Source organism: Varanus komodoensis, unplaced genomic scaffold (assembly GCF_004798865.1).
Source record: "Varanus komodoensis strain SLA01 unplaced genomic scaffold, ASM479886v1 scaffold20_1, whole genome shotgun sequence".
NCBI classification, from domain to species: domain Eukaryota; kingdom Metazoa; phylum Chordata; class Lepidosauria; order Squamata; family Varanidae; genus Varanus; species Varanus komodoensis.
Genome location: NW_025335587.1, coordinates 16335299 through 16356244, shown reverse-complemented (window position 1 = coordinate 16356244; position 20946 = coordinate 16335299). Strand labels below are relative to the sequence as shown.

General features: G+C 45.4%; 1 protein-coding gene across 19 annotated transcripts in view; it reads right to left on the bottom strand.

Moving 5' to 3' along the window:
- The window catches only part of MSI2 (musashi RNA binding protein 2), a 437270-nt gene that overhangs the window by 231087 nt on the left and 185237 nt on the right, over positions 1 to 20946 (bottom strand). For 12 of the 19 annotated variants that reach the window (XM_044430042.1, XM_044430028.1, XM_044430029.1 and 9 more), the window contains one exon: positions 4422 to 4544. The exons of the other annotated variants lie outside the window; for them this stretch is intronic. In XM_044430042.1, the coding sequence (XP_044285977.1) occupies positions 4422 to 4544 (123 nt within the window). The remainder of the gene's footprint in view (positions 1 to 4421; positions 4545 to 20946) is intronic. 19 annotated transcript variants of the gene reach the window in all.

The following is a 20946-nucleotide window of genomic DNA, read 5'->3' as shown; positions in this document are numbered from 1 at the left end:
AAAATGCCTGAAGCTGTTCATGGCTTTTGTAATGCTGTAAGTTCTGATGATATGATTTGCATTTATGGATACAGATTGCTAGCTATTTTGTTGGATCTTGGGGTGCTGGGAAGTGGGGTAAAATAAAATAAACAGCAATATAAATAAGTTTCATTGATCCTTATGTAACACAAGCTTGCCCCACTTCTTAGCACCTCAGAAGTCTCCTGGGTAGCTAACAATGAATTAAGCAGGATCTATTCCACATCAGCTCCTCTAAAGCAAAATAAGCTCAAAAGACAGGAGTATGTGGCAAATCTCTTCCTCTTGTTCTACTCTGAGCAGTACTAGCCTTAGATTCCAACATGAAGCACAGTGCTTTGGGGGAGTTCAGTTACTGAAACTGGAAAGAAACCTCGTTAGCTGTTTTAATTACTACAAATGGCCTTGGAATCTCTTCCGATGAAATGTGGAACGTTAAACATTTTACATAATTACAACCACTTTGAAGGAGCACAGTCTGAATCCCATGGAATTGGCACCAAATCTGGGGGCGGGGGGGATCCATGGACCACACGAAAACTCTGGCCATTTTGTGGCCCCTCCTACCAGCTGGTTTCAAACCGGGTTGCAAGCAGAATCATGCTCCTGGGAAGCAGTCTCTGTGAAAGGGCCCAGCTTTTGACACCAGTGGTCTCCAACAATAGAGCTGTTGCATCTGCAAGGCGTCCCCTTGACCAAGACTTCTTTTTAAGCTGGAGATGCTGCCAGTTCGGCTGGGGCCTCCTGCATACGAAGCCTGTACTTCACATCGCTGAGTTATGCACCCGCTGCCCAAAGCGGAGCTTCCACAACCAGCCTACCCAAATAGCCACCCATCTGCTGCCTAGTCTGGACCGACTTCTGTTCCCACACCCTTCTTGCCAGTTCCACGTTCATCCTGCGCACTGCTTCGATGTATGCGTTTAGGACTGGTGAAACAACTGCCATGGATGACCTGCACTGCTATCTGATTAACAGTGATTAACATCTTCCCATGCTCTGCTCCAAATTAATGGTATCAAACGTATCCAGTCCACTGCAATGAATAGATTTTGAAGGCACCTATGGATTCACACTGGGCTACTCATTTCAATGGAACTCGATTTTCCCCAACGAGTCAGGCCGACTTCAATGAAAAGGAGCGGTGCCTCTCACTCTTCTTTTTGTCTGCCCAGGCATGCAACAAAAATATAATGAAAAGGATCACTGCTTGGAAACTGCAGTGGCTACCATAGTCGCTTAAAAGCTTTGCTCTTCAGCGTACCGAAATCTGTTCCCTTTCCCTAGCGCAGGTGGGTTCGTGTCAGTGCCAAATTCAGGAGGCCGTGCAAGCAGAAGGGCTCCAAGCCCACTTCCGAAATGGAGCACTCCCTCCATAAACAAAATCTGGAGGATGTTAAACAGCCATCAGTGTCAATATGGCTTTCTTCACAACATAAAACTGACAGAATGTCACGCAATGTACTACTTTGCCTCTAATCCTAGCCAAAACGTGACAGCTTTATGTAAATAAAATGTCACTGAATTATTCTACTGAACAGGCTGGATTGGGGATGCGGAAGCAGATAGAGGAAGGACTTTGGAACATTCCCTTCCAAGAACCTCATTTAAAAATTTTCGTTTAGGTTTCACAAAGGACAGTCGTCTCCATGGTTTGTCCTGAAACCTCAATCCGGAAGCTTGCTCTTCCCTTGCGCTGGGTTCCTATCCGGGGGGAGTAGCGGGGGAGCAAACAGCCACTCCTGCCTACTCTGCTTCTCGGGCCCTGGCCGGCATGCCAGCCAGCCAAGCAGCAGCGATGGCACCCCATCAGGGTTGCCACCCAACCAGACCAAAACAAAAAACAGCATAGCCATTTTCCTGTCTAGCTGCCAACACTCATAATGCACTGCATTCTAAAAGCTGCAACACACACACACACACACACACACACACACACACACACACACAGAACGAATGAAGATTTTTGATTAACCATTTTCAGCAGCACCATTTCCATTTATACTGCGCCTGCCCTGTGCAAACCAGGATGCGCATTAAGGACCCAGGCTGCTGAACTCTGTGCTGAAACACCCTTGTGTTTGCTGCTGGGCAAAGGGTGACACAATGCGGATGCCTGTCTGTCCACTGGGTTAAAGGAAGGAGGCTGGAGGGAGCACGGCAGAAAGGTCTGGAGAGGGCGCAACATAGGAAGCTTTTGCTCTCTGCACGCCCCCAGCCAGCACAGGTACTAATTTTTAATGTCAATGATGCTAGTCCCTCAGCCAGGATGAACTGCTGCACGGGGAAAGGACTGGCAAACAATGCGCTTGAATTCAGTGGAGAGGTAAAGCCCAGGCTGTAGTGTACTTAGGGATTTTTTTTTTTGTTCTGGACTTGATGATCCAACAGGGTCTCCTCATTAAGCATACACTGCTCCACTTGCTTCAAAATGCAGCAAGCCAATTCTGCTGCATTTGTGAGCCCTCTTGCTCCGCTGGCCAGGTAGGACCCTGGGACCCTAGAAGTCTGCCCCAAAGTCCTGCCTGGCCCCAGGAAACAGATGCGCACCCTCAAACACCCTGTAAGGTTTTTCTTCCCCTGAGCCGAGGCACACTGTTTGTTCTGGCCTTGTTTTTTGGCTAAATGCCGTGGTCAAAACTCTAACATATACTTCCTGATAAGCTAAGTTGGTGCAATTCAGAAAGAACCCCTCTTAGGGTTAAACAAGTTGGCCATCGAAAAAATATACTGACATGTAGGGGTTTCAAAAAGCTGCAAAGTCTACTGCCTCTTTCAATCCTATTTTTAAAGTCTGCTTAACTGATAAGGCCTGAGGATTTGTTTGTTTTTCAAATGAGGCAGAGAACCCCAGGATCCTCCTCCTTTACATAACTTGGAGTGCCTTCTTCGGAGCAACAGGCTGCATGCACAGGTGTCCAGGTTACACGGTTGGGAAGCTGCCGGCCACACTTTGCAACCACGCAAGAATGAGCCGGAACATGAACCCAGAGTCCACACCCCTTTTTGCAAGCTGGAAGCCATGAGCAAAGTTCAGCCAGAGGAAAGGGAGACATCCGCGCAGTGCCACTAGCCTATGTTGTGATCCTGAAATTCAGGAGGAGGAGGAGGCAGGGAGAACCGCGCAGGGGCCTGCCTTCTAACTGAGGGCAACACTTGCTTCCTGGGAAAGCACGCAAGTGTCAGCTTGCTTTCCTGGCTTAATAACAACTTAGGATATATGTTGGGAAGGGGTTCAGGGGCTTTTCTGAGCATCCCCACTGCCCTTGGCTCAGTTTTACTCAAGACGAAACAAACCCCGAATGGGAAGGGCAGTATGGTAGGGAGAGACTTGTCCCTTCCCCTGAGTGACTGCACATATGTTCATGCACAAACACAGAGATGCGTTTCCTATGCAATAAGTAGGACCTGCATACCATCCTCAAAGTAAGGGCGGTCCCAGCCCTGGTCAAGCCACGGTGGGGAAGAGTGTGTTGTGGAAGGAGCAGAAGGACACGCTGCTCCTCGGACGGCAGGCCTCAGTGACACCACTGCAAAGATCCAGGAGAGAACATTGCTCCTTCAGCACTTTAACAAACCAGGTGCAAAGCAGCTTGCGTTTTTATTTTCATGGAACATTAGCCATCGTCAGCAGGAATAATTCTTTTTCCCTTCATGGAGCTTGTGTGCAGATTAACCATATGAGGACTCAGAGATGCAACTTATTTTCTTTTCCAAACAATACAAAAAATGTAGATTAAAATGTGCAGGTGCACACACACACACAAACACACGTTCTTGGGAGATTGAAAAAAAGTCACTTCATGATATTGATGGTTACCAGGAGAAGGGACAGGTCTACAACTAAAACCTTTTGCCTGGCTGAGGCTCCGGCTCTCTCAGTCTAAAAGGATTTTATAATTAATGGAAGCTTGGTCTTTATCAAACTGCCCTGCCGTGAAGGCAGGTTGCTAACTCCCCAGTTCATGGAGGAACGCGCTGTGTTTTGCAGTAAAAGGGCTCGAACAATTAAGAGGGCACGTTAAAAAAAAGTTACAAACATATATTACGAAGTTTAATTACTTGGAACCTATACTAACTGGGATTTGCCAGCCTATATGCTAAACGTGAGAAACAGAACTGGATAATATTAAGCCAGGCAGATGGTCAGAAGTCCTAATTCTTATTTTGGTTTCATTTTCAAAGAGCACACATCTGTTCTTCCTCAGCAATTGCTTACTGGATCTACACGTATGCTGCGCCAAAGAATAACGGAAATCCAACTTCTGTGTTAGAATAAACTCTGCAAGTGAATTAAATTTGCAGGTGCTAACTTTACTGGAGTTCTGTTCTTAATTTTTTTCCAAGGAAGGGGTGACCTTGTACAAGTGCACATGATACATATGGCTGCATATGTTTACCTGAGGAGCCCTGTCAAAATATCCTTTTAAAAGAACCTGGAATTTAGAGAGGTAGCTCTTCCATGCTCCAGTAAAAATGAGTAGAATCTTGGGAATGGGTGGAAAAGTTGGGGACGCTGAGACCTATGGGAGAAACACACACAAAACATGATGTTCCCACTACTAAGAGGGGAGTTATCCAGACAAGGCTTCCTATTTCCATACCCACAGAAATACAAAAATCCATACCTCCGAAATTCTGCAATTCAGTAAGTCTCAGGAACACTAAACTAACCAGATGCAGATCTAGAAAGTAGTATTTCCACAGACACCTCTGAGAAGAGGTCTTGGAGGAATCTGATGGGAGCAGTTCATACCTTTTGGGGAAGGGATCTGAACTGATGCAGGTGTGAAGGTACAAGGATTCAGTGGTGCTCTGGATCTTTTTTCTTTTTTGGTTCACGTCCTACTGTTTCTAAGAGCTGCAGTAGCTAAGACCGACCAGCAAGGTAACCGCAACCTGCTTCTAATTAATCCTGCCTTCATGTCAGTTTGCCACGTCCCTTGTCCAGAAGCCTTGTGGGGTTCTCTCAGTCCAGGTGGAACCGAACAACAGATATGCATCCAAGAGAACAACTCTTTCCCATTTCCCTGGAAAAAGACTCTGGCTTTACATGAGATTGCTTTGGGCAGAGATTCAGTTTTCCCTAAGACTTAGATTGTTCAGGCAGGTGAAACACCACTCAGAACAAATACTCCAGGCCTGGTGCACAGAAGCACTGCAAGAACTTTACTGTTTCTGAAGCACTTGGAGACTTTTTGACCAAAGCATGAAATAACTAGTGCAACCTTTATAAAAGAAAGAAAGAAAAAGGTCTTTTTCTCTGTGATCAACAATGCAGAAAAGCAGACAGTACTAAATGTGCCACAGGGCGGGCTGAGAAAGCACGGAAGGGGCAAAATAAGTGACAGATTCCTTCCCCCGATTCTCTTTCTTGCAGATAAAATATATGGGGCTGCTTTCTGCAAATAATGAGATTGAGCCGTGCGGGGGGGGGGGGGGGGCTCTTAAAAGATATGCTTCATTTACCTACTTTGGAGGACGAGGAGAGAGACGGGGAAGCTGTGCATGCTGGATGATCAGCACAGAAGCAGGGAGATGTGGTGGTGCACACAAATTCACGGCCCATGTGTGTGTCCTGAAGTCACACCAGAATCAGCACATGGGTAAGCTGAGCATCTGGGGGAAAAATGTTAGCATGCACACCCATGTCCAGAACACAACAGTAGGGCCTTCCCAGAAGGGCTTACAGCGGTTTTTGTTTAGACTTGCTATCAACAAGTAGGGTGTGCAATGTAGGGAATTCTGCTCTATTTAAGTCCAAGGAGATTCTGCAATAGTTCCCGTAAGTGGCAGAACAATGTACTGGATATTTTTATTCCAAAGAAGTGTGCATTTGGTGGGGAGGGATCTGCTATTTATGAAAATTGCAATTTGAACCCAAAAAGGAAGTTCAAATGTGCGTGCTAATACCACAATTTTATTTTTTGAAGGCATTATTATGCAAGTGAACATAACTACAGTTCCACAGACCTGCTATTTAACTCCACAGCTGTGGATTCCCCCTTTCTAAATATCAGTTTCATCTTCTCATAACCTACCTCAGAGCCGAATTCCCTACTTGTCAAAGAAGTTGTCAGATTCTGCCCCCAAGTTGAAGATAAAATGGGCAAGTTCAATGCCATGGGTAGGTGAGAGAAGCAAACATGAAAACTAAATCAATACTCAGCGGGGAGTATATTGCTATTTCCCATGCAAAGGTGAAGGGAGAAGTTGATTCACCATGTCAGAAGAAAAGCTTGCAGCAGATGTACTATTTTTTACTACCACATAAATAAGGTCAAGATATCTTTGAGAAGCTGATGGTCCCCCATATCAGCCTTGACCCATGATCCACAAGGCAATTTTGTGCTGTGACCATCAAGGCTTAATGAAGAACTGATGGCATTCTAAAACCAAGTGTTTTGACCCAGACTTCTCCCCGGAGACTCTTCATCTCAAGAACCGAGCTGGGCATGACAGATCTAATACGGACCACAATGGAGACCATCTGAGTGGGATGGTGAAATGTGGTGTCCTGCAACAGCAGGGGGTTGGACTGGATGGCCTTCATGGCCCCTTCCAACTCTTCTATTCTATGATTCTGTGATTCTAAGATTAATGCTTACTGAGGTAGTCAATTTCTTCCCGCGCTGCACAATCTTAAACTGCAAGGGAGATGAAGCTGGACTAAGAGAATGTTCCCCTGGAGAAGCTCAGAATGGTGAGATAACCCAAACCGTGGTGCTGGTTGGTAGCTATGGCCTTGCAGCAGAAGACCTGTGGGTCATTCTGCTCAGGCATGTTTAGCTCTTGGGGAGGCAAGAGACGCAGAGAGAACGAAAGAGGTTCAAATGATGCCTAAACCAGGATGTGAGCCTAGACTGAACGCCAGTCTGCTTGCTCTATACAATTTACCATCTCACCAACTGGAAGAGATGGAGCTCAATAGCAAGAGGAATCTTCCTGCAAGTTTCCCCTTCTTCTTTAAAGATGTGCCTTTGAGTTATATCACCACTGTTCTGTCCTTCCCTTGCGGTACAGCTCATGCCTTTAATGTCACTTGATTTTGATCTTAGACTATATTTTTAAGGGACATTGTTTATTACACTGTTGGCTGCAGCCCTATTTTAGAGTTCCTATCTTTATACTGACATAACAGGCATCTAGTATTTAATTCCTTGTAGCTTTAATAGAAGTACCAAATCAAGTGAAGTACCAACGCCCCTCTACTCAGCACTGGTTGGACTTCATCTTGAGGACTGCATCTGGGCACCACAGTTGTAAAAAGATGCATACAAACTGGAAATGGTTCAGAGGAGGGAAAAGAAGATGACCAGGGACTGAAAACAAAGACCTGTGGAGGAAGACCAAAAAACATGGGCATGTTTAGCTCCGAGAAGACTGAGAGGAGATATGACAGCACTTCTCAAGTCTTTGAAAGGCAGCAGGACTCATTCATGGGCTCAAGCACAGCAAGCCGGTTTCTGGCCTGACATCTTGGCTGTTAGAGCAGTACAACAATGGAACCCATGACCCAGGGAGATGGAGATGCCCCTGGATAGGCATACATGTTACAGAGGATTGAGCTTGGAATCCTACATTCAGAAGGACCTTATGGGCCCCCTCCAATTCTACTATTCCATGATTTCACTGTTTCCATAATCAGCAAAGTAATACTTCGGAACCTGTGTGCATTCTAAATTATCACAGGCTCCCGCTCTGATCCAGATTATGTAGAAATGCATTCCATTCCGCTGCATCACCCCAAAGTATCCCCATGTTCATGTGTACAAGCACACCAAATGGAATATGACTAAGGATGTGAGGACTAGGAGAGTGTCACCTTGAGTAGTCCAAAGCCCTAAAAACAAGGAGACGTTCAAGGGGCTTGTGCACTGGCCTTCTTCAAGGTGTTCCCTAGGCAGAAGACAAGACTTTGAATGCAATGATTTGAATGCGCCTTCATGTTCCGTCTGAAAGAGGGACACATTGAAGGTTAGCCTAGTAAAGCACCAGCCGGGGGTGCAGGGACCCACTGAGAAGCCCCCAGACTCGCTCCATGGCTCCTCCTAGACTTGTCCCTTGTAGCCTGCTTGTTCAGCGGCCTCTCGCTTTGCCCAGGCGGTGGTGGGGAGGAGGGGGAGATGCCATGGCCTAGGTGCTCACTGGTTCTCTGTCTCATGGGCAAGCAAGTGGAGACAGGGGTGAGGCAGAGGAAGAAGAGCACGAGATGATGGCCGTGAGAAGGCAACCTTGCCAATGGAGGGGGCCCACGGAGGACGCCTTGCCCAGGTGCCCTCAAAAACACGGAGCCCGCAAAATGTGCAACCTGGGAACCTCACAATCCACACTGGTCGACACGCCACGGACCGGCTCGGTTGAATCACTAAGGCTCTCAGCTAAGCAGCAAAGGATGGACGAGCTCGTGCCAAAGTACAGCTGGAGGGAAACTGGTCACACCTGAACCGCCTCCGTTGTGTCAGAGAGCGCAATGCTACGAGAGAGAGTTACAGATCGCTCTCATAAGCCATCATGTTGTCACGGCTTTTTCATCTGTAGCCCTAAAGACACATGGCAGCACAAAGTCAATAAGGCTTCGCAGGAAAGGAAATGCGCCGGCTGAAGAAGCAAAGGCTTCCCGAGCGCTGCGTGGCCCTGAGCTAGGACAGGCGCAGGTAAGCATATCTGATCCGGACACATCCTGTGCAGAGTTAACAGGATTGAGTTGAAAGACTTTCCCACTGCCCTTTTGTAAATACCTGCTGAGTAAGTGTGAAGATAAGACAAGTATTACATTACGCTGGTTCCTGATGCATGAAGGACTTTTTTTAATGCATAAAGTTCTGGCGGAAAAATAATATATATTAAAAAATGAACAATTGCCACAGCTAGTTTCACAGAAAGGCTCAGGTGCAAAATGAGAGTGTCGTTTATTAGTGGAGAGAAATTTATCTAGGTTTCCCACAGCTGGAAAGAAAAGGAGGTTAGTTATATTTCCTGTCTGAGTCCCCCTGCACCCTCTGCTTCCTCTCCCTCAGACTAACTCACATGCTATTTTTTTCCCACCTGAGCCAGTCCAGAAACGAAGGCTAGCTCAAGAGATTATCAAAACAAGTTCAGGCACACCCTAAATATTCAAATCATAAGCATTGTGTTGCAACGCCGGAACATATTTGCATAGGATTATAGAGATTTAATGGGGACACACAATTTTGGAGGTACACAATGCAGCAACTCTTTCAAGCTGAATCTATTTGGTACCTGGATATGAGACAACCTTAGGATTCTCACATACACTGCCTTGGGTATATGTTGCAAGAAATGCAGAACGGACATGTCACAGAAGAAAGTTATTGATTTATTTAAAGCTTTTATAACCCATTCGATTAGCAAAAGCTCTCGGAATGGTGTATGAGATAAAAGCCTTATAAAACCAACCACAATACACATATTTGATATCCGTAGAGCATCTAGAACAACCGAAGTGGACAACAATTAATAATTAGTACATAACACCAAATATTAATTAATCCACAGTATGCCAACAAATGTGTAGATAAAAACCAGTATAAATTTGAATGATGTTTAGCAATTAAAATACTGGGCAAACAAACAAAAAAAAAGGGTTTGACCTGGTGCCGAAATGTATGCAGAGTTGGCGCCAGGTGCCACCTCCCTGGGGAGCTGATTTTACCGTCGGTGTGCCACAACCAAGAAGGCCCTCCCCTCATGGCCAACTTACTCACTTATTTTCAAAGTGGTTCCTAGAGAAGTACCTCCCATACCTGACCTTGGGGTCCCGGCAGGTGTATATGGGAGGAGACATTCCTTTAGATATCTAGATAGAAATGGAGGATTTGGAGCATAGTTCTGTTAATGGGAAAGCACAGAGTTCTATTGCTCATGAGTTTAACAATCATTTTAAAGGTTTGTTTTAAAAAATTTGGGGAAGATGCTTCTTAGAGCCTATGTCTAGCTGCAATGGGAGAGGTTATTTATTCCACAGAAGTTGTGCTTTTATCCATTAAAAAGTGTGCAGGAGATGGGGAAGCTTGTCAACAGGCACCGTATGCATTCCAGCTTCTCTTCTTGAAAGTACTGAATGCAAAACCTGCCTGGCCTGGAGCAGCACCTTGCTTCAGTCCCAGCAGGAGAGGAAAGTAGCTGGCCTTTCACAGCACTCAGGACTATCGGGGACCAGACCAGATGCTCGAGGGAAGCACAGAGGACAGGGCTCGGACATGAAGCAAGCACAGGTGATGCCGGAATGAGAAGGACTCCCCTCTTTCCCACACTGCTAAATAGAGAGCCAGTGTTAAGGAGGATGGAGATTAAGGAGATCTGGGTTCTATCTAGTCCTTGCTCAGCCACAGAGATAACTGGGTGATGCTGAGCCAGTCGCAGGCTCTCAGCCTAACCTGCCTCACAGGGTTGTTGTTGTGAGAGTAAGAATGAGAGGGAGAGGAGAATTATGTTAGCTGCCATGAAAGGAAAAAAGGTGGGATAGGAATATAGAACAATACATAAATATCCCTGTGGTTAATTAAAGGAAAGGCATTCTTCACATATAAACTGTAGAAAGTACTTTAGGAGCTATTAATTAGGACCCCTAGGGTGGATGAGGCCCCATCGGTGAGGGTGTTCAAGAACAGGCTGGACATGCATATGGTAGCTCATGCAATGAGCGGAGCCAGTTGGAGCCAGGAGCCAGGGGTCAGACTGGATGGCGCATGAGGCCCCTTCTGACTCGCTCTGTTTCTAAATAACACTCCTTAAATTAAGGCTGCAGCCCTTAAAAATTGACCCCATCAAAATCTAGGAATTACTTTATAGGAAGTATGTTTATGACAGAAGAATTAGAATGAAATATACCTGATTTCTTTTTCAGAAATCTGATACAACTGACAAAGTTCAACTGGCCCCTAAACATGGCACTTCTGGGTCTACATCTCCCCAGCAATTTATTCATTTTGCATTCACTTAATGTCCTTTTAAGCCACCCAATAAGCAAACTTCATTAGGTAGTGTAGAGTACACGGAAGACATACAGTACCAACACTAAATCAAAACAGTAAAAGCAGTGCAAAACAAAACCAGATAAAACCAGCTGCAAACATAACATCATAAAACCAAATTAAAACTAGCAGCAAGTACAGAACTGAAGGCACTAAATCTGCAACTGTGAAATGCAGGGCATCTTTAATGAAATCCACAAGTCCCACCACTTAAGACTCCTCAAGTTTAGCCTAATCATGCGCCCCTCCCCATAGTCTTCTAAGAACAGGGACCAGGGATGCCTGGCGCAGGTCGGACAGATGCCAAACCCTGACTCACAAGCAAGTAGCACATCCTGCGATGCCCAGTGATTATTGGGCAAGATAATCATGGTCTTTGCTCAGGTGTCTGCAAGGAATCTATGATCTGTGCTGACTGGCGGGCAAGTCAAGTTCTTACATGTGAGCATGAAAGAGCAGATCGTTTTGCCAGATGATTTGCTGTTCACTTGAAAACTCAGAAGGCAACAAGCTTTGGCAAATTTTTAATTACCCTTCCCTAGCATTGGAGCAACACGGAAGTCATAATGGTAGTCAGATTTTTCTTTTTGTTAAATGGAAGGAGGACTGCAGCCGTGAGAAGCTATTTTTATTTGAAATCGGACGCCCTGCGTTTCCTGTAACTACTTACGTCAGCAATGACCTTCGAAAGTCAGGGTCAGCGTTGCTATTACCATTGGCATATCTCCACCAAGAGGTATTAGCTCCACAGCGGTGGAAAGGCACTGTTGGTGGAAATCTCCTGGAAATGGAGGCTGGTGGTCACGGCCTCAAGGAAGACTGAGGGTAGCCAAGAGGGGACACGCTTCCATCCCCATCTGCCAGCACAGCTGCACAATTGCTGCACTGAAACACGAGGAGACGGACGTGTGCTTAGAGGCGTGCAGGGCCCTGAAGTTCCTGCAAAGCAGCAAGCGCTGACGTTCGAAGGCTGAAAACTGCCAGAGGTCAAAACAACAGAACTGCCCCGGAGTCGTTACACGGCACAGAAATGGGCACTGTGGGAACGTGGCAGAGAAACGACGGGGACGGAAGTGGAACAGGCCCTCCTGGAACTCGAGTTGCAAAATGAACGGTTCCTACAGGAGCACAAATGGACATTCACGCCTTTCTTCACCTGAGATGGAGCAACTGTCAGTTCAAGGAGTGGACCAATGTACCATTTTACAAGTGGGCAGCAATTACTGACCGGCACCTATAATGTTATCATTGACTCTCCCGTTGTCCCCCTGAACATTTCTGTACTTTCAAAAAACCCCATTATGATTATGCTTAAAGAGAGGGATGAATCCCTTTGAAGCATGTGTGTTATACATTATTTCTGTCTTGCACTGGTTTAGAAATCTCTGTTAACATATCGGACTCCTCTGGCACATTTATAGTGATGTGTGACATTTATACGCCTGTTTAGAGGGCTTTATATCTATTATCCAAGCAATCCTTGCAACCGACTGTCAACAAAAACAGGTATTATTGTGCTTATGTTGCAGGGGCAAAATGGGCTCACTGGGATTTGAATAGGGCTTCTGAGCTTGGGTTCACAATTTTAGCAGGACAGTGGTCCACCACACAACACAAATGCTTTCATGATCCATCTCTGATTCATCTCCATAATGAAACGCTAGCTGTTTTTAGGAGTACGGCTTTATCTGAACCCTGATGTCTGAGCTAAAGTCACAGATCAACTTATTTTAATTTCATGGCTTGTCAAAACAATTAAGCCATCTAGGGAGGTTACACCTATAGGTGTGAATTGAAATCCAGAAAGGAATGAGATGATTTGTTCTGATGCTCACCTGTTTAACTAATTCAGCTGTGGTCAGAAATATACAACGGGGAGGGGAGGGGAGGGGAGGGGAGGGGAGGGAGCGAACTAGAGGTTACGAAGCCAAGGATGCAGCTTCCTCAACTTGCGGAAGGTGCAGCCAAATATTTACTTATTTAGGACATTTATAGGCCGTCCATCACTTGCATCTCTGGATGGCATACAATATAATCCAAATCCTAAACAAAATAAATTAACTATCTCACGACTGAATACATAAAATAGAATAGTTAAAATAAGTTAAATAAATAAATATACCATTAAAATCAATGAACGTTAAAATATTGGTTACATAAAAAGATCTTGACCTGGTGCCAAAAAGCATATAATGACGGTGCCAGGCAGACCTCTCCAGGGAGCGCATTCCATAGTCAGGGCACCCCTGCAGAGAAGGCCCTTCTCCAAGCACTCTGTCTCCTGACCTCCTCCAAGGAGGGTTCCCCGAGGAGGGTCTTGCTGCCTCTGCTGCAATATCTGTGCATCACTAACTGCAGGACCACACTTGATCTGCAATGCGACTCAACACGACAACCTTCCTTGCACATCTCGTACTGCTAGACTATGGTTTCACACTGTGAGGATGGGCCACACCAAGCATTAAAGATGTGGGCTCCATCTCCATCCTTCTTCAAAGCAGCAAAAGGAGGAGGGGTTCAGAGGAGTTCTGCTTCGATTTTAGGTTATCCACAACCTCTTGTGACTTCAGAAACTGGACAAACTTTGGTTAATCTTAAATAGGATTCCTTGAAAAAAGGCAGCTTCAAAACACGGGTTATGAAGTTGGCTTGAGAGTAACCACCACTTAGGATTCAGTTGTAATACTGAACTGAACTAAATTTTATGGGAAAGGAAAGTGTGTGAGCTTGCCCACTTAAAAGTTAAGTGTAAACACAGTGCATTGACTTATAATTTTTGGGAACCTAGAAATAGAAATAGAGTGAATCAAAAGGGGTCTCCCAGGTCACCTAGTCTGACCCGACTCCAGCTGGCTCCACTCACAACATGCCCACCACGTGCATGCCTAGCCTATCCTTGAACAGAAGATGTCAGCTGATTGCTGGTAGACATTTGATTTAATCTGACATGAGATTGATGCTCCTAAAATAGAAGAGCACTTGGGTAAACTGTAGCAGTGGGATATTGTTGGGAGCTGGGTTCCCTTGAGCTGCTGGAAAGTCAGAAAGCGAACAGCAAATGAAGTCCTGAGGCACCCACAACACTGGTCAGAAAAGAACTGAGGAAGAAGTTATACCGGAGGAGAGAGACTTCCACCAAAACTTGGAAATCTTCTCGACAACAGCTCCTATGCAGACACAGACCGCTTATTTGTGATGGACAGAGACCACCAAGAACCTGGTTTCCCAGCCCTCACCGTCCTCATCCGAAGAGTCAGAGCAACCCTGGAAAGGCCACCGAAAATAACTGCCTCCTTCATTCCCGACAGTGTGGGGATGCCAACTTTAATGTTTCCCTGTGAAAAGCTGTGATGCACCTTAGGAATGGGTTTAGCCCCAACTCTGTTCCTTCCAACAACTGTGACTACCATAGTTTCTGTTTTCGTCCTCTCTTTGATTTTCAAGCATGCTCTGCACATGTGGGGAGAAGGAGCAGGCAGAATTCTGATGAGGTAGATGGAAAGTCCTGTTTCAGAGTGTGGCGGCAATGCCATTTTCGAGTGCTTCCCCTTGTAAAAGCCACCCCGCATACAGAAAACTAAACCATTCGGAAGAAATGGTCTAACTCAACCTGCTCCCTGATGCACTTATTTTCTATTTGCAGGTAGTCTTCCCTAGACATGATCATTCAAACATATGAACTACCTGAGGGTGCAAGATACCTCTCCATGGCCATTATTATCCTTCCCCTAGATTATGTGCATCTTGGATGAGAGCCAAACTGAGTTCTGTGTGTCCAAGGAGGTTTGTGGCAGGTTTCTCAAATGTCAAACGGCTGTGCTGTGTCTCTAGTAACTTTGGAAGCTGAAGAAGGCACCTCTGTGCTAAGGGAAACTGGAAAAATAAAAGTTATTTAATTTATATTTTTAAACATCGAACATTATCTGATAGTTGTCCAGTTTTGTTTGTGGGTAAGGGACAGGAATGATGAAATGAGGCTATCCTGGCTTCACTTTATGATATGGAAAGCAAGTAAAATATAATAATTAAGCTCAGGGGATTGTGCACAATAGTAATTCCACCTTTGTGATGCAAGCTTCAAATAAACCCTTTTTGTTCTGTCTTAGAACGCAGATTCTCGTATCATTCAAGTATATTAACTGGATCCTATTACTAACACAGAAATGCTCCCTGAGCCATAGAAAAGAACTCCCCAGACAAAACTTTATGTCATGTTAATCCAAGCTTTAATAACTAGGAGAATATATAAATGTATTTTAATTATGCTTTGTGCTTCTGCACAGAACCCTCCACCAAAGTAATAAAAAATGACAGAGGCAGCTTTCCTCAAACAAAACACACCGAACTCCCAAATTTGGATGCTTTGGAATCTTTGCTTCCCTCTCACCCCCAGCAACACACACAAAGCGCAATTTATTCAAAAGAGACTAGCATTAAGAAGGTGGTTGACAGCAAATGCCAAATAAAAGGACAGAGGGAATATCAGTGTGGGGTTGGGAGGGGGAGAGGGGCTGAGCACAGCTGTGATTTTGGCAACAGAAGTCAACACCCTCTAAGAGAGCATTTAAACAGGAATCATCAGTATTATGGAAACCTTTCATATTTAATTCTAGAGTGTCGGCTATAAACCTCGGTGGATAAAAAGCCTGTAACAAGACAGAACATTTTGTTAACTTGATGCTTTGAAAAATAAAGCGCCTGGCCAATTAGCATACTGTATTTCCATATGAACAGCTCAAGCCAAGGAAGAAGAAACAGAAAGGCCTTCCTGGGTTGGCACCAGAACATGTGTTTCTTCCTGGTGCTGGTGAAGTCCTCCAGTTTAAGGGCTGGGGACACGACTACCTTGGCTTGTCTTCCGTAATCTGGAAGACCCGGATTCAAATCCCATGCCAGCCATCCTCCCAAAGAAGAGTGGAATATAAAATATGCTAACAGATCCAGAGGAAGTCAAACCTTCTCTGCTCCCTTGTTTCCATTAGCAAGACTCAGGCAAAAGGTGTTTGAATGAAGGCTTCCCTATTAAATGCACCAAAAGCCTACTCAAACTGCAACCAAAAGGGGAATTATTACTCCGTAAACCACCACAGTCTGGGCTGCACCCATCCAGGAAGGAATCTTCTTCTCCCTGGGAAATTCCTGGTGCCCCCAAGAACTCATGAATGCATGGCCAGTGTCAGGCACAGCTTGGCTGCTTTCCTTCCTAACAGTCCCTCATGCCAGCTTGTCTCTAACACGCAACACCAGTTAAATCCCAAGCCTTCCTTACTCTCTGAAATAGCCAAACAGAGCTAGCAAGTTGCGCATTCGGTCCAGCCCAGGGCTTGTCAATAAAGGGAACGAGGGAAACTTTCTTTCTCCCAAGGAGGAAAACTTATCCACTGGCAATCTAACCCCGTGCCCCGGGCAAGAGCGGCGTGCTCTGTTCCCAGCATCTCCCAAGTCCCAGCCTCCCTTGTGCTCCTTTCTTGCCTTCCCTTCCACACACCCTGGATTTCTTCCACTGTCCTTGCAGCTCCCCCAGGGCATCCTCCGACTGCCCTCTCTCCTGCCCTTCTTTCAGCCTCCCCACTTTTCCCTTTGCTACCCTTCCTCCCTGCCCCACTTCCAGTGTGGCGCATTCTGGATGGGACAGCAAAAGCCGAGTGAGGCCAAGCATGTGACGCCGCAGGTGTCTTTCCCCATTGTGCCGGCCTGGGAGCAGCCATGATCCTATGTGCAATGCGCAGGGCGTCTGGTAAGAGGCGGAGAGCCCCGCTGACCCCTCGCCAAGTGAAATAAATCTATTTTTCCCATGCTTCTGTGAATTTACAAAACCTTTCCTCAGAAAAGAACCCTGTGAAACTGAATCACAAGCAGATGCTGGCACAACTCCAGCAGGTGGAAAGAGTTTGCAGAATGCTGGAAGCCCCCGCTTTCATTGTTCGGTTCTTTTAAAAGAGCCAAGTTTCTAGGCTTCGTGGAGGGCATTTCAGGCGGTGGCAGGTGGAAGAAGTAAGCTTCAGAAACCAAAATGGAGTCTGAAACCAGACATTCCCGGGGCCAGGAACACCAATTCTGTCCTCTGCCTTGCTTCTTCTCTCGCCAACTAACGAAAGCAGGAATGCTGCAAGAGCTGATATGTATTTACTCAGAAGTAAGTACCACTTTGTAAAATGACGTTTCTTCTCTGGTAAGAATGCATAGCACTTTGACTGAAAAGCTGCGATGCAACTACAGTTTGATAGTGAACTATAACAGAAGAGCAAACAAAAAATTGAAGATCAACAGAAACAAAGCCCTGTTTGTATTAAGGACAGAGTCAGGGTCATAATATACAGCTTGGGTTTAGCCTCTTCCCTACTCCCAAATTATGCTCAGGATTGGCTTCTTTTATGCACAGGAACTGGATTACTCTTTCCCCAGCTCTTTGGCTGCTTCCAAAGACCATCACAACGATTACATGAAATGTTATACACACTGCTCTTTCCCATTCTCGTACTACCGAGCCCAGAGGGCATTCCCAATGCATTAATGCCATTAAACAAACAGCTAATGAAAATAAATATTTTACATTATTTACTCATTACGGCTTCATGCCAATTAATCACAATAAATGCTCACTTTGAAATGTCATGTAAAATGGCCTCTGTATTTTAGCTAAGGAATACTGACAACTTGGCTAAACTTTCCTGTTCTTCCTCCATGACAAGGTGAAATTCCAAAATTGCTATCAGGGAGGACATATCACAGGCTCAGTGCCATTTAAACCTCTGAAAGTAAACTCTGTTTTATGCTATTTAAAAAGGCGCCATATTGAGTCAGTCCTGCCAACAAACACTGTTCCGAGGGACAGTTACGGAGATGCATGTTATTTATGAATCAATCTCTGGGAAACGTTATTTGTGGAAAGCAAAAGAAGCTGTTACTTTTAAAAAGTCTGTGAAGAACAGAACTTGAGCAACCTGGTGCCTTCCAGATGCTTCGAGCAACAACTCCCATAAACCCTGATCACTGGATGTGCTGATGGGATCTATAATCCAAACCATCTGGAAGGCACCCGCCTGTCTACCCCGATCGTAAACAAACATTGCTACCACGATCCATGGTGAGGAAGAGTCCTATTGAGACAGGGCGCTTTCATTGACATTCTGTTTCTGGTCTCCTCGTGTTTTATAGAAAATCTGCAGACATTCTTGAACTACACGTAAGAGCCAGGGGAGGCGGGGGCTGCAGAGATCAAACACACATGCTCTGAGTGTCAGGAAATTTCAGAAACAGCTCCTTAAACTCTCCAGACTCTAATTACAAAAAATCTTCAAAATACTTCCTGCAGTAAATCCAATCATCGTAAAACAAGAGCACGTCTTACTGGCAACAGGTTTTGTTTATTGGCATGACCTATACTTATACGATTGCAAAAATTCACTGGATTTGTTTAAACAAAAGTAAAAGAAGAAGAAGCAGAAAGCAGACGCAGACAGGATAAGACAGGGAGCGAAAAGCAAGTTTCCTGTATTGGGCAAACCGGGAGTAACTTTCTATGATAGCAACACCCGACTGGAACAGAAAGTATGTCTGCAGCAAGAAGCTAAGAGAAGTGTTAATGACAATTACTTGCTTTCTACATGCTGGTGAAAATAGTCAAATGTAAAAGGGAAGCAAAAGGGTTGGTAAGTAGTTTCCCACTGAATGAGACAATTGCTCCAAGACTTCAGTCTTTCCCAGATCTTTCTGGTGACGGGTGGAAAATGAATGAGTAGCATTCATTCACTTTTTTAAAAAACTACATCAGTGATAAATCTGAGAGATGAATATTTTTTTCCTTGCTATGTCCAGAGGAGCCCCGCCAGGCCTCCTCAGCATGCAAAGGTGCCAGCAAAATAGACTATTCGCCACACAAAATTAATATGGTAAAGTCACCTTGAGGAGAGTTGACAATACTGAAACATAAGATGAACATCCTGCATGAGAGTGCTCTGCTAACACTTCCAGAGCAAAGATGCTGAGGTGCATAAATATAAAATAACCTTCCGATTCACTGTTTCATTCAAACAGTAGATCTACAGCAGCTGAAGTTTAGGAGAACGGAACCTAAAGAAAAATTCCCACCATCAAACTTGTTGTTCTGATGAACAGTGTGGGAGCTGGGGTGAGGTGTAGGTTAGAAATCACCTGCCCAAGTTCCACCATAGCTAAGCAAAGGTTTGCAGGCAGTTCTGCCCAATCTGGACAGAATGACTTCTGTGTAATACAAGGCACTGTGGTTTTGGGGGTGCAAAAGTCCAGCCAGAACCAAGTTCTCTTGCACTGGACAGACTTCTTTCCCACACTCAGCCTGGCCACCAAGTGAGCACTGGTGGGTCCCTTCTTTATGCAAAGTACACATTTCTTTTTCTACTGTCCATGGGGTTTTCCAAAGGAAAGGCAAGGCTGAGCACCGAAGAATTAGGGCCTTTGAACTGTGGTGCTGGAGGAGACTCCTGAGAGTCCCTTGGACAGCATGGCGATCAAACCAGTCAGTCCTAGAGCAACCCTGACTGCTCTTTAGAAGGCCAGATGCTGAAGATGAAGCTCAAATACTTTGGCCACCTAATGAGAAGGAAGGACTCCCTGGAGAAGAGCCTGATGCTGGGAACGATTGAGGGCAAAAGAAGAGGACGGCAGAGAATGAGGTGGCTGGATGGAGTCCCTGAAGCAGTTGGTGTGAGCTCAAGTGGACTCCGGGGGACGGTGGAGGACAGGAAGGCCTGGAGGAGTGTTGTCCATGGGGTTGTGATGTGTCGGGCATGACTTCACAACTACCAACAACACATTTCTTTGCACCAAGTCCATACCTGTGCAGAGGCAGGCCTCTGGGTGCACAGGTGACGTGACAGACCCCAGGCAATGAGAAAGCGGGTCACAGTCTGGGGAACAGAGTCAAGGAAATCTGAAGGATTCCCCAACCCACAAACTGAATGTCTCACACATTGCTATTGTAGCTTCAATTCTGCTTTTCCTAGTGGCTCCCCACTTCGTCTCTTGGCTTTGTTCCGTAGAGACACAAAACACCCTGAGCTGAGCTGACATAAATTATGAAAGTATAAAGAGGACGACTAGAACCTTCACCAGAATGTTGGTGTAATCAGGAAACGACGTTTGCATAAACTTCTTGTTCAGCACTGAGGCTTGCTTGAGCATTGTGAGACAGGAGATTCACACCAAAGTTGAAAATGTTCATTGCCCATGGTTTGCATTTTACATGCAGCTTCCAAGGAACTCACCAGATGCAAAATTAGTTAGCAGATGTCCTACATGTAGCGCCGCATTCTCTCCAATTGTCTCTAACCCAAATGGAAAAACACGAACTGAATTATTCTGAATAAGAGACTTCACTAAACACACTTCATTCAGAAGTTCCACTAGAGCAACCAGAATGTATTTCCATATAACGTATTCAGGATGAGGGAGATAGAAAGTGGAGGAAACAGCCTGTTAGAAAAGGGGATCCCTATAACATGTCCATACAGGGACAGAACCAGTGTTGTCATTCAGTCTTTCTTTCTAGTCCTTTTCAGAATTTTACCATCACACTATCAAAAGTGGCTGGAATCCCAAAGAGCAGAAACCTAAACAAAAACTCATATTGTGAGTCATTCATTCATTCCTTTATGCCACAGAATGGCCTGAGCTCTCTGGGTGCTTGACACCAACAGTTCCCAGCCCTTTTGACCTAGGGAACAGATCCAGGTTAGTGTTAGGAAAATGCTGTGAATGTCCAAGGGCCCAGAACTAGTCCAGATGGGGTAGAGCAAATGAGCATTGCGCAGAAATCCAGAATGTGCTACCTTGGTGCAAGATCTTGCAATTCACAGTGGTGTACTAGCCTTTTAGGGTTAGCGATAACAGCCACATTCAGGTTAGGACAATACGGGTCCAGGTGAGTGCCAGGACCCTCAAAACCGAT